The sequence below is a fragment of the Eupeodes corollae genome, chromosome 1, assembly GCF_945859685.1.
Source record: "Eupeodes corollae chromosome 1, idEupCoro1.1, whole genome shotgun sequence".
NCBI classification, from domain to species: domain Eukaryota; kingdom Metazoa; phylum Arthropoda; class Insecta; order Diptera; family Syrphidae; genus Eupeodes; species Eupeodes corollae.
Window position 1 is genome coordinate 275,905,680 of NC_079147.1, and position 14,614 is coordinate 275,920,293.

A 14,614-nucleotide genomic window follows, 5' to 3' on the forward strand; every position below is an offset into this window, starting at 1 on the left:
TTATTTTAAGTAGTTTTTTAATACAAATAAAAAGAATATTGATATTAGTTCTTTTTTTTCAAATTTTCTAATAAATACAAAAATAAATAAAATTTAATTGAGTAAAATAGATGTTAGGGCCGAAAGGCATTAGTATTAAGTGCTATACTTTAACTTAGAGTGTCCGCATGGGATAAGCTAGTTGAAAGTTATGGTTAATAAGGATAGTTTTATGAAATTGTGTCTAGCTTTAAAATAGGTTTAGGATTGAAGTAAAAAAAAAAAATGTTGGACTGTCATGCCAGAAGTCTTGGGTTCAAGTCCTGCCTATGCCATCTAAAGCTTTTTCACAGGTACTGCCTTTTGCTAGGAATGGACAAATTCTCCAAGAGTAATTCTTGTGATGAAAAGTGCTTTCTCATATTATCCGTTCGGTTTCGGCTTTGAAACTGTAGGTCCCTTCCATCCCTGATAACAGTACTCGCAAACAGAAATGGTTGTGAGTTGGAAGTCACTAGGCTTTAGTTCTCAACGGACTGTTGCATCAACTTATTTATTTATTTTAACTCCAAAAGATAGATGAGTAATTGAAAAAACATTGGTTTTGTTCAATAATTACTAACTTGTCGCATCAAACAAAATTTATTCATCAATTTTACTATTTTTTACAATGCGTTTCGCAAAAAACAACTTTTTAATTGTCAAACGTTAAAAGATGACAGCTGTCAAAGTGAAAACTCGATTCAAAACCATTCGACCCACTTTGTATGTATATGGTTTTAAAAATTGTAAAAGTCGACCAAATCGTACAGCATTTAAATTCATTACTTTGACAATTAGCTACCAAAAAAAAACACATGCAAAATTTTGCATCAGTGAATGTTGGTTTGCTCACTTGACAGCTATAATTTCACTCCTCAATGCATCCCCTTTATTTTACATAGTTAAAGGTATTGATAAAACCTCAATTAATTTGCTACAATCTACAGTATTTGAATAACATCAAAATACAATTCTTATTCTTGGAAATTTCGGACACCCAGAATTGTTTCAAAATCAAAGATGAAGGTGCAAAATTTTTTAAAGAGCACAAGTGTCACCATATCTCTTAATGTCACTTTCATTCCAACGAATTTTCCCAAAAGACCACAACGAATTCCACAAAGATAAGGATATACAAATCCAATTACCTGATACCGTTTTCGTGATGAGAAAAAGAGACATCAAGAGTAAATAGCATGTTTCCTTAAGAAGGCATCAATTACCTACCCTTAGGCTTGTTTTTTAAAGTGAAGGATAATTTTATTTTGCTGTTTTGTTGGATTGCTCGTAATCTTTTCCTATTAACAACCCCGAGAATTGGGTGAAGATACCTGGAGATTTAGATGAACACATTTTATGCGGATACCCTTTGATGATGATAACTTGGGACAGAGGACACTTATAATTGTTATTGGACAAGATGTACACTATTCGAGCATATTCCCTACTCCGAAATAATTTGATTGGTATTTTTCCCGAACAATTGGCGAGTGTGCCATGGATGCCGATGGCGCCTGGGATGCAATAAATCTGGAAGAAGATCGAAGCAAATGCATCATGCAGAGCTACCTCAGTAGGACATCAATGTATATGTATGGCCATATTGACCATGGATATCGTTGAATATTTCAATACTAAATGTACAACCTTCATGAAATGAACATTGAATATCGAATTCAAGAGAATTCCCTGATGCCCTTCCTGCTATGGCTATGTCCTGCTGTTGGTGATTATTCAACGTCCACAAAATTGTTCCCACACACTCCAAATAAAGAAAATCGATTTAAGTTCAACAAAAACATCAAAAACAAAAACCCAAACAAAATGAAATAAAATAAAAGATATAATTTTTAAAGAAAAGAAAAATCACCTTCAATTTTTCAACTCAATGCACATCTCGTCTATTTAATGATTCTATCGTTATTATAGTCCATTCCCCAACAGCTACAGAACACTGGAGCTTATGGAGCCGGTATCCGAGCCAGAGCCAAACCACAACCAGCAAAGTCATTCTGATGGTTCATAGTCACTGGCACATGTGGTAGATCAATCAATCAACCGCATACTCTTTCCTCGTATATGAAGCTGCTGACATTGAGGTAGGCCCAGGTGAGAAACACATTTGTCAAAGATGCAATAAAAATATTTAAATTACCGATGAGCATTTGGTAACGCCCTCGCACCTTTCACCATATTATATCCCCATCTACATGTAGGCATAGAGGCATAGGAGTATTTATCTACCATGAGACCAGTAGTTGAAATAATGCAACAAAGAAAATTACACGCATCAACGGAGGAGGCAGGCAACAGAGGCATCAGCACGCACGCATGGTGTGATGAGGTTTTGAAAAGAATGATGGTCCCGATCCGGTATATAATGTTTGTTCTTTTCAGTTTTGAAAAGTGATGATTCTTTTTAAAACTGTAGGTATACGATTATGAGTATATGATTATTATTAATGCGGACGAAAAAAGGATAAAGGATACAATGTGATTTGTGTGCTTCAAATGAAATAAGTCCCAAGGCGCTTTAGAGTTTTTAAGAGAAATAATTATTATATTCAATAAAATGATGATTTTTAACTTCAAATTAATTCCTAAGAAATGGATCCATCAATTGAGTTGGTTACTACTCTATGGATCGGGAGAATAACAATTAATATGTTTAGATGGTATTTTGTTATTTTAAAAAACCGTACTGTCTGTTGCGATGAATTAAAAGATTCCAAGAAAATTCATATCAAAAATTCCAATATCGATTTTGAGCCAATTGTAAGTCTCCTTTGCTTTCAACTAGGCTGTTCTTATGCTAATTTTCTTTATATTTTTATTTCGGAAATTAGGCTATAGGTCCAGCAAGGAGATACCGATGCACATTAGTTTTGAATGTTTGCGCACATTGTAGTTAGTGGAAAATATTGAGTCTGGTGATGCGTTCCACATTCGTGTAGTGCGGCTAAATAAAGAATCCCTATGCTTTTTTTTGCGATTGTTGGTGAAAATATCAATAAAACAATGATAAAGCATGAAAATTTGCGGCGGTGTTCAAGAGAAACAAATGTTTCAGTAATAGAACGTTCTCATATCATTCAAAAAGCTCTTTTTTAATTCTATCCAAAAGACTCCACTAGGGTATTGAAGCACCTGCCTAGATATGGTTATTTTACTCGGGTTTCTTAGGAATATCAGCCATATCAGAAGATATACAACAGTTCTTCCATCGTCGCAGAAAATTTAAACACTTATCAGAATTGTTTCCTATGTCGAAAATGTGGTCACTCCACAACAAATGGTTTGTGATGCGTATTTTTACCTAGAACTGAAAGCTGTTCAGCCTCCTCGATGCAAGTACCACCCATGAATAGTGGCATTAAGGCAGAGTTTTCGAAGCTTTAAATTCCACGTGGTTTCTTATTCTATAGCTCTATTGTTCTATAGCTCAGAATTAAATGAGCTCATCATATGCTGCAATTGGTAGTCCACTCCACACCCCAAAGACGAAAATGAGAATCTAAACACGAAAAGCTTAAGGTACTGTCATCAGCAAAATAATTTAGAGGGTTAGAAGTTTGAGACAAAAAATAATTTGTAAAATAAGGAATAGCGTCGGAGACAAAATGGAACCCTGTGGCACACCAGCGTCTATTTTATGAATAACAGATTTGAACCCGTCCAATACTACTTGAATTGAACGGTCCGAAAGCCAACTTCTAACCCAACAAAGAAGAGATTCATCGATACCAAAAGCACGCATTTTCGATAAGAGACCTTGATGCCAAGCTCTATTAAGTGCCTTTGAAATTTCAAGTACAATAATTTCGCTGTCTCCAACATGATGTAAAGATTTGTTCCACTGTTCAGTGAGATAAACCATGAAATATTACTAGGGCTACGATAACCATATACTACCGATCATTAAGAAGCTTTCGTTTTTGAGATATTTCTTAAGCTGAAAGTTGATCAGCGTTTCTTGGACCTTGGAAAGTAGGGACGTGAGTTCAATTGAATAATAGTTAGAGGGGGAGGAGGATTCACCTATTTTATAGACAGGTTCGACAAATGCTGTTATCCATTCACTCAGAAAGAGACCTGTAAAATAGGACAAATGGAAAAGACTACTCAGCCTTTCTTATTTTTCACAATTTATATGTACTAAAACTTAACTACATAGTTTTTAAAACTTTCGGACGTCTTTTACCTAAAAGAAATCAAGGTATTTTGTAAAATGGTGTTTCAAACGAATCAATCACAAATGAGATCTCAATTCCACATATTCCTTATATTCGTAGTGTTTGTATCGGGGTTTCCAAAGTGGACTTGACAGCTTTGAATTTAATTTGTGAACGCACCCCTTAACTTATCATCGAACTGTCAAATTTAATTTATTTAGTGAACTCAACATTTTTGTTATGGAACTCGATGATCGATGAATTCGTCAATCGGCAACTTCATCCATACAAAAAATAAATGTTTGGTGCAATTTCCATGAGGGTGGCGTCATTGGACCTTGTTTTTGACGACGATAGAGATTGTCACATTGTTACTGTGAATGGCAAGCGCTCATTGTGAAATGATTACCGATTAGTTGAAAGATATGGACTTGGACGATATGTGGTTTTAAAAAAAAAGTTCTACAATGCAAACAGCTCACCTTAAGATCGGTTTATTAAATAGAACGTTTGATGACCGTATTTTCCCATGAATTGGACAACTCGATTGGCCTAATCGTTTTTGAGATTTAAATCATTGGTGAATGCCAAAAAGCCAAAAAAGTTTGAGGAGAAACCTGCGGTCGCTATATGAACAAACTAGAGTTCAATTCATTAAAGTTTTAATTCTAGTTCAAGTCGGTTATGAAGTTTCTGAAATATCTCAAATTGTTTGTGGTGTATAAAAACAGATATGTTTAAAAAAATGCAAAACCCTTTACGTTTATTGTACTGGATCTGACCCTAAATGGCTTCACAAACGCGGGGCACAAAATTTGTCTAAATTGTATAAAACATCCACTTTACGATGTGAGAAACATCGTAATATTAGTTTCACCATATTCTCAATTAGATACTTCATAATCAAACTTTTTACTGGAGCTCACTATCAATTGTTAACACCGGTCGACAAAGTTAGGGCTTTTTTCTGTCGTATAAACAAAACCATACTTATTAAAGAAGTAAGATGTCTTAAATTTAAATCTTGCAATTAAACTTTTGGGATCATTTACACTCTCGGAAAGAACATTAAAATTGTTAATTAACTGGAAAAGATTAATACTTTGACAAGAATTACATTTCCAGAATAATCTTTTTTAGGAAATTATATCAAATTCGTTGTCACTTATATCGACACAATTGTTATAAAAAACACGACCGCAGAAATATTCGCATTTAACGTATTTAACTTTTTTGGATTGTTTCATACTTTGTTTGCACTTAGCGCAAACGTTAGACATTGTGAAGACTAACCCTCTGTTAGAAAAGTTAGTCGAAGACTGGCTTCTTTACATAGTTTCTGGAAATTCTCATTAGTTATGAGTATTAACTTGACTCTATATGAAGTTTTGAGAAAACCTTGAATTTGACACTATAATAGTTTAAAAAAATACGTTTTTGGCTGAATTCTGATTTTGAATTCAAAGTTTAATTTTAGCTATTTGCTCAAGTTTTAAAAAATACACGATTTCAACATTATTTTTATATTTTTTGATACATTTCAAAAAAATGTATGTAATAGAATTGTTAAGAACAAAACTTACTTTTAAACCGTTGTACTTGCTTGTGTTCAAAACCGTTTTCGCCCAAATGGTTTAGCGTTTCTTTTAGATTTTTGTATTATGGGTAAAATTTTTCGAATATTATTTAAAATAATATTAATTTTTCAACTGAATATTGAAGAAAGGGATAAAACGTTTAGAAAACCATCATATACGTGTTTTTTTCAAAGTTTAAAAGTAGTATCTCAAAAACTTGACGGATTTTTAAAAAAAAAATACGTCGTCCATAGCTCAAGAACCAGAAGAGATATCAACTTCAAATAAATTTTGTTATACAAATAATAAGACAGAAAGATGCAAAAAGAGCTCTCAAGAAAATTGCGTGTGTGGTTGTTGTAGCATAGCACTTTAAAAAAGGTGACAATTTTGGTTAACTCTCAATATCTCATGAACGAATGGCGCTAGAGACTTGAATTAAATTTTATTTTTTATACTGCAACGTAATACCAAACAAATATATTTTTGGAAAAAAAAATCGAATTAAGGTTTTTTTTTATAAATTAAGAAAAACTGAGAACAAAAATTTGTCACCTCGAAAATTTTACGAATACAAAATAATTTTATATCCAAAACAATTTTGTGCAACGAAAAATAACGTTTTTTTTAATCTGGTAAAATTTTGATTTAATTTCGACTCAAATATCTTTTTAAAAATTTGAGATTATGGCTTCGAACTAATTTTAACTCATAAGAAATATTGATTTCACCATTTGGAAAAATTTTGAGCTAAATCGAATTGACAGGTTTTTTACAAAATTAAAAGCCTAGCAAAAAAACAATACTGAAACTTGTTAAAAATTTAGTTTTGACTCTAATAGCTTTTCAAAAATTAAAAATATTGCCTTCGTTTTTTTTGGTAAAAATTGATGTTCGGTTTTTGATATCTCTTAAATTAATTTTATTCATCCAATTTGTAAAAATTTAAGAAATTCTACTAAAATTGGTAAAAAAATTTTTTCGACTAAAAATCTATTTAACAAAACTAGATTTTCAAACTAAACTATTGCTTTTTATGAAAAATATTGTTGGTAACTTTAAAATTTGAAAGAATAATTCAACTGAAATTTTTTTTAACCCAACACGAAAACCTTCAAACTTTTAAGCAAGACAAATTGACATACGGAATGGGAAGTTATCTGCGTGGGTCGCATCCCAGCATCTTTTTTATAAATTTATCATTTTGTTTCACAAAAGTCTGAAACATTCTCAACTATCAATAGTCTTATCAATTAACTAGGAAAATCAAAGGTTTGATATTTAATAAAAATATCAATTGATTGTTGACACTCATAACAGGATTTAATATTATGCAATGCTTTGTAGATTTTTTGACATTTTCATGTTTAAACCAACAAACAAAAGATTGTATAAGAATTACGTACTGTCAAGTTGTAATTGTTTAAATTCTATAATTGGAAAGTTTATATTTCTTTGATTTTTAAGATATTTTTACTGAGATTTGAGAAAAGAGATCAAATAAATATAAATAGATATTTTTACTTACACGACAGATGGTTGCAATTTACTCACTATGCGCAGATTTTTCAATGCAAAACCAAAAAAAGGATATGAGTTATTTTGCGAAAGGTATATCATTTTCAATTGTTCATGTCAATAATCAAGTTTTGGAACAATATTTAATTTTCGGGATCAAGCAATTTCATACTTTTAGCTGTTGCCCTTACACAGAAATATGGAAAAATCCATCTTTTCCTCTTGGTTACCTTTTTAATTCCAATCGTCCTTCATTTTGTCCTAGTTTTTGGAGAACAAAAAAATATCTTCCCTTCTAGAAAAATTAAAAAAACACCCATACAAAGAAAAATCGATAAACTATGAATTATCGAAATAAAAGAAACCGCATATCTGTATTGTACTATATTTTTAGTTTTATTGTTGTTGTTGTTTATGTTGATGTTTTTTATCGCTTCAAACAAATTTTTTCGATTGGCATTATTCTTATCCTTAGTAGTATTTAAATAGTCCTTAAAATTATTGTCAATATTTAAGTTGTTATTAATATTCATTTCTTTACTATGGCTATCAATATAACTAGTTTTACTACTACTACTGCTAGTTTTATCATTATTATTATTATTATTATTTTCATTGTTAAAATTTAAATTATTATTATTAATATTAGTACTACCACTATAAACATATTCAGTCATTCTATTATTAATATTTTTTTGTTTATTATTATACAAGTTTTTTGGCAAGGCAGGTATTGCAAGATAATTATTGTTATTTTTATTTTTTTTAATATTAATATTAGAATTAGTATTACTATTTTTATTTGAGTATTCGTTTGAAAATTGTTGTTTGAGGCCACTTGTGGCAGTTGGTTTGATTAATTTTTGTTCGCCAAATTTATCTGATAAACTACTAGTAAAATCGGCATCGTTATTTTTATTGTAATTGATATTTAGCTGCTTTTCGTTTGCATTTGGGTTTGAAATTTGATGATGCGGATGATGCTGATGCTGTTGGAGATGATGATGGCGATGACGATGTTCGGGATTTTTTGACAAAAGATACATTGGAGATGGTTCAGTTATCGATGGGGAATCGATGACTTTCTTCTGTTTGACAACTTTGTCGTTGCTGTTTTCGTTGTCTTCTTCGTCTTCGTCGTCGCGGATATCGTCAGTTTTCCGACGACCTCTAGTTCGTCTGCTTGCTGCTAGTGTTGCAAATATATTCAACACTGGCGCAAGAATTGTCGACGATGATTTCGCCGCCGATAGATTCGTCGCTGATGACGTCGTATTTTCAGGCTGCACTTGTTTGCGCAACTGTCGTATTTTCTGTTCACGCTCATGTCGAAGTCGGCGTTCCACAATACTGCTATTGTTATGCTTGTGACGTACCAAAATCTTCGGTTGCAGTGATCCACTGTTGTTATGTTTTCTGTTGTGTTTGTTTTTGTTTTGACTTAAATTACTACTACTGCTACTGCCGCTGTTACTGTTACTGTTACTGCTTCTGCTGTTGTTAATACTAGTAACGTCGTTGTTGCTTAAAGTACTGTTATGGCCATTATTACTATTAGTTTTTTTTATTCGTCGATTATTGTTGTTGTTGTTGCGGCGTTTTTGATGAGTTTGTGTTATTGTTGTTAACGCTGCTGTTTTCCTTTCAGCCTCTGTGAAGGCATTAAAATCAAAATTCTCAGCTGGTATCTTTTGGAAATGAAAATAGGCATCAGCTAGATTTTGTTCTGTATCTAACATAACTGGTCTAAAGCGTCGATTGAAACCGACACGTCGTGATCGATTTAGTACTGAATGGAATTCGAAATAGCCGCGATCTATTGATTCGAAGAAGTGACAGCTTTCTTTTAGTTTTTTCTGCAATGACACAAATAAGAACAAATATTGGAAATTAGTATATTTGCTTCTCGAAAGTGATAGAAGTGTATAAGAGGAATGGTTAAGAGATGATAAAAGTAATGAAATAAGTCGATTGAATTGAAAACTAAAATTTCTTCTAGCGTCTTAAAAATGAAAGCCGGAATTCTTTGATTTCGTCAGGAAACATGTTTAGATTCGTTTAGGAGATTTTTCTCCAAACATGGAGAGTTGTGAAAGAAGAATGCAATTCAATCTTATTATAGATTTCTATTAAATTAATAACTTTTAAAAATAAAATTCACAATCTTTTTTAAAACTACGAACATTCAAAATAATGGCTTTTAGTTGGTAACAAGTTTCTACAGTGCAAACAAATGTTTTAGAATTGATTAAATTGAATCAAAGTTGACTCGTGTTTACAAGGAATTTCAAGATTCAAAATATACAACTCAGGAGACGAAGAAAGTTTGTTTTGTAAATTCCTAGAAGTGCGTATATAGTCATGGAATAGTTGCAAAGAAGAAAACCCGATTGGTTTTTAGTATTGGACACTTTTTCAAACAAATTTTTATGCAGATATTTCGGTTAACTTTCAACTTTTTATCGTATCTTTTTTTAACAAATCAATATGACGATGTTTCGTGTTATATCGAATAGTGAGAATAAAAATAATTTCTATATAAACTTACCATTCCGACAAGTTTCCAATGTTTGTTGAAACAAAGATATCTCTCGGCTTCTTTTGAATAAAGTGTTAATTTGAAAACTCCTGTATTTACGAAATCTCCAGGGCTGCCAATTGTTATGGTTTCTAAAATGAAATAATATAAAATAAAGGAATTAATAATCGTATCAATAATTTTTCTTTTATCGAAAACAATAAAATCTTTTGCAACAGAAAAGCCAATCTATTTATATGTGTAAGATAGTATAACTTAACGTGACTTATAAGAATGGAATCTTTAAACAAATATAATACCTGATCATTTTTACTACCATGTTACTTATAGATAACCCAGTTTTCATGATAATTCTACATTCACTATTATTTCTCTTTTTGAAAGGAATTAAGTTATTTTTAGTTTGAGGAGGTTTATAAAGAAATTCCACGTTCGAGGAAAAGCGAAACACAAATGTTCAAAAAAAAGTTCTTCAATACTTCCATTTTTCAATAATCAACAATCTGATGTAACTAATAAAAAGATTAACTACAACTCTTTGAATAAGTTTATAACTTCACAAATTATTGTTTACTACGTTTTAATATTTGTTTATATTGTCAAAAGGTATAACCTGCTATAATTAATCAAATCATAACAAAACCAACAAAAAGAAAATCATGTGTCTTCTATAATAATACGAGTTGAGTATAGTAAAACGTTGCGCATTAAAAATACACATGGCTTAACTATTATTAAGACTTAGATATTGTTCATTTAGCTTTTTATATTTATTTTGATAAAAAGTCGTGTGGCAAATAAATTCATTCCATCGCTTTTTGTTTTGTTTAATTTTTTCACTTTTTTTTAAATAACTTTGAACACACTTGAAGATGATAAGAGGTGTGTTAAATATATATCTATAATAATAATTGGCGGTAAAATGTTAACAAAACAATAATAATAATAATTATTATGATTATTCGACGAAAAGGGTTACTGGAGGCCATCGCACAAAATAAAAATATGATAAGTTGGAAGTATCCACTGGGGTTGGTGGGGTAAATTTATATAAACGAGGTTTACCATGAAAAGTTACGTTTTGATTTCTGTATCTGTCTTGATATTTCTATTTAATTTAGTCTTTTGTTTTGTTTAATAATATAAAATAAAAACATACAATTCTAGGCCTTCACCTTAATATTAAATTTAGCAAACAATAGGCACGTTTTGTGGAAAATAAAAAGTTAGTGAAACAGCAGTGTTTTAAAAGTTTCTGTGTTAGGAGGCAGTTAGGTTAGTAAGGGTTTATTCTTGCCACATTTCGAGCAGGCTTTTCCTAGTAATACATTATTTAAATTTAAAAAAATAAAGAGGTTTTCGTTTATTTTTTGTGGCTGTTTTCGTCACATGAAGAAATGATTATATTGCAAAAGTAAACAAGACTGCTACTGAATGTCAGACTGATAAGCAAGGTGTATTTTCGGTATTTCTTTTTTATCTATATGGTATTTGGATTTATTAATATTTTATGGAAATAACCCAACATCTGAAATTATAGAATTAAACAAAAATGTGAAATTTAATTTACAATGCACGAAATTGAAGATTTTGACATTTTTGAAGTGCTTTAATAGAAAAGAATTTTCAACTGTTAAATTTTGCGGAAAATGTGAAATCTTTTAAAAATTCAAAGGAAGGAAACAAATGTATAAAACTGATTTTTTCATTTTTACACTGTGTGCGTGTATTTTAGATTATTTTTCAAATTGGTAATTTTAGTGGAAATTGGTTTCAACTGTTATAACACCCAAAGGCAATTGACTATCCTTTAAATGATTCAAGTCTTACCACGATGAAATTGTTAAGAAAATAGGAAAGGATGTAAAAGGAGATACCGGTGCACAATGGTCTTAGAAGTTTGAAAATCAAAATGAGACACAGCCATTCCACGGTCTTGATGAACTTCTGATAACTTTTTTTAATATGAGTGGGGGCTATAAGCTTAAAAACTGACTTAAATGCAAACTTATAACTATGAGTGGTGATAACTTTGAATTTGGATTCGAATTGACTAACCAATAGAGCTATAGCATACCGTATGTATTCGTTACTTAGTAACGGGTATTTTAGTTTGTACCGAGTAACGTTTCGGTACTCTGAAATAAATGTCGTTACTTTTATGATCTAGTTACTTTTGTTTAGGTAGTTATTTCATACTAATGACGCATTACATACCAGCATACGTGGTATTACACTGTCATAATGTATCCTGAGATAGTGTGCTGTGTTTCGTTTTTCTGTGAACTGTGTTTGTCATATGTGAGTTGAGTTAACATGTACATATAGCTAAGTAGTTGAGTAGTATAAGTTAAGTGTGCGTTTTTATCGTAATAGGTAACGTCTCTTTTCATTTTTCGTATCTGTTGTAGGTTGTAGAATGAGAGATAGACAATGCGGAGTTCAAATTGAAATGAGAAAAAACAACATTCCGCTGCACTAGCTTCTAATTGTAGGCAAAATTTATTTTGGCAGTTTGGTTTTCTATCTCCCTTTCTCTGATATGTGGTATATTGATATCTTTTTTTGGTGTTATTTGTATGTATTGCATCATTTACTTATGTTACCGTTACTTTGTGTCAGTATTGATATTGAAAAAGAAAAAGAAGTACACTTTGGAACTTTTTTAGTCCAATTCAAGACATGTTATTCTGTTAAAGGTGGTTCAGTTACAAATTTAAAAAAAACATTTACTGTCTAAACCAAATGTTCCAAATATACAACCTTCTCCAATGCCTTCTAGACGTATCCCTATCGAAACGTGCGAAGATGTCCAAGAAATTCCAAATATATCAGGTAACGAATGTAATGCAAATGCAATAGCCAATGCAATGGAAGTATAATTTGGCTCTTTAAAAGTATAATATAAAAAAGATAAAATGACAAAAATTTAAATATATATTTTCAATGCAACACATTTAATATCTTTTATTTAAGTTTCTCTCAATATTTACTTCATATTTTCCGCTCACTGTGCTGAGAAAACTAATATCCTGATATCAGCTGCATTCAAATTAACACATACACAAACTATCTTTGTGTTTATGTACAATTTTAAACAAAAATGTATCATTTGGCTTGTGCTCTTGTACGTCTGAAATATGTACCTAATACATTTTTAACGAAAATACCAATTTCAATGAAAGTAACGAAAGTAACTAGTAACGATACATTTGTACCGAATATTTATACCAAAAGTAACGTATACATACGGGTACTCATTTTAACGTTACTTTGACAGCTTTACTAACCAAAGCATACGGCACAGAGGTTTAGGCCATAGAGGGTGTGATGAGTTTTAGCAAAGGTTGCGGGTGTTAGTGTTAAAAGAAATCGACTTATAGAGCAGTCAACTGAACCAGAGAGAAGACGATGTATGAACAGATGCCAGCAATTTTTCTACAATCCTGTAATAAGTTAAGGTTCAACAGACGAAGGCGATCACAGTAAGGGGATAAGATTAAAGATCTTCCCAAGAAAGTTATTGAAGTGCACAACGAAGAAATCTTCTTTGGATGCTTTCTATTCTTGATATGAGAGTATGTCTTGATATGGAGACTTAACCTGTGACGCATATTCAAACAGAGGTCGTACAATCATCATTTAAGTAAGAAAATTCTTTAGACCTTCTTTTAAAAAAACCCAATGAAGAGTTCGATTTATTAATTATTTCTTCAATGTGAAGTAGAAATTGCAGTTCACTAACGGGGAGCTGTTTTATAGCATCTACGCGTAAAATTCTATTGCCTGCTAATGTTAAGCTCTCATCAATTTTTGGTTCATCAGGTTGAGAAATTGTCGAGATCTGTTTGGAGGAGTGATACGTTTTCATAAGCAAATATTTTTAAAAATGTTGTATCACTTTGTCAATTGTTTGTTTATTGTAAGGATAAAGAGAAGAGGGCCTTAATGACTACCTTGGGGGACACTATAAGTGGGTAGAATAGAACCCGGATTGTTAGAGATCTGCAAAAGAGTTCATATAGAATGCTATTAAAAATGTTTGGCAAATGACCCTTTCTGATAATTATTGTGAATTGGTGTTATTAAAGAAGTTTCCATATTTTAGGAAATGTTCCCTGAGTTAAAGATGAATGAAAAATTTTAGATAGAATGTTTGAAAGGAAATAGGAACATTTTTTTAGGAAAAAGGCAGGAACTCATTTTTCAGTCGGGAAAATTTGTTTTCAATGGTTGATGAAGAAATGCAATCGGTTAAGAAAGGACGCAACGAAATAATCGGTAAATACTCACAATAGGTCCGATCTAATGCAAGAGAATCTTGGGAGAATGAATTTTTAAAATATAATACAAAGTAATAAGCTATTGTTGTACTATCATTGAAAGTTTCGTTATTAAAGATCAAGGAGGATCGATACTTACTTAATTACTTATTTGATTTTTTGTGGAGATTAAAAAAGAAGCTCTATACTTGACAGTATATCGAAAATTCATACTTAAATCTTTTTAAACAGTTGGTAAGCATAAATGGAGAAAGTTTTCTGCACACGCTTAAAAGCGACAAACTGTTTTTATAAAGTTTTGCCATTTTTTCAAAAATATAAATTGAAGACAATATCCACTTTTTATAATTTCTATTTATTTTATTTACTAGCTAACGTTTTGCCAAAACAAAACAATTAAAGACTTTTACTGAAGAATAATGTTTGGCCCTTTTAAGCTCATACAACAGTAGCATTACTCCGGGATCGAAATAGTCGTAAAATCACGTAAAATACAATTCTTTA

The 14,614-nt window shown here is 31.2% G+C and overlaps 1 protein-coding gene across 1 annotated transcript in view; it reads right to left on the reverse strand.

The window, feature by feature from the left end:
* The window catches only part of LOC129950606 (probable serine/threonine-protein kinase tsuA), a 73,465-nt gene that overhangs the window by 24,086 nt on the left and 34,765 nt on the right, over positions 1 to 14,614 (reverse strand). Inside the window, exons 4-5 of the mRNA XM_056062540.1 lie at positions 9,837 to 9,958; positions 7,654 to 9,144 (exon numbers count right to left, since the gene is read on the reverse strand). Coding sequence (XP_055918515.1) covers positions 7,654 to 9,144; positions 9,837 to 9,958 — 1,613 coding nt within the window. The remainder of the gene's footprint in view (positions 1 to 7,653; positions 9,145 to 9,836; positions 9,959 to 14,614) is intronic.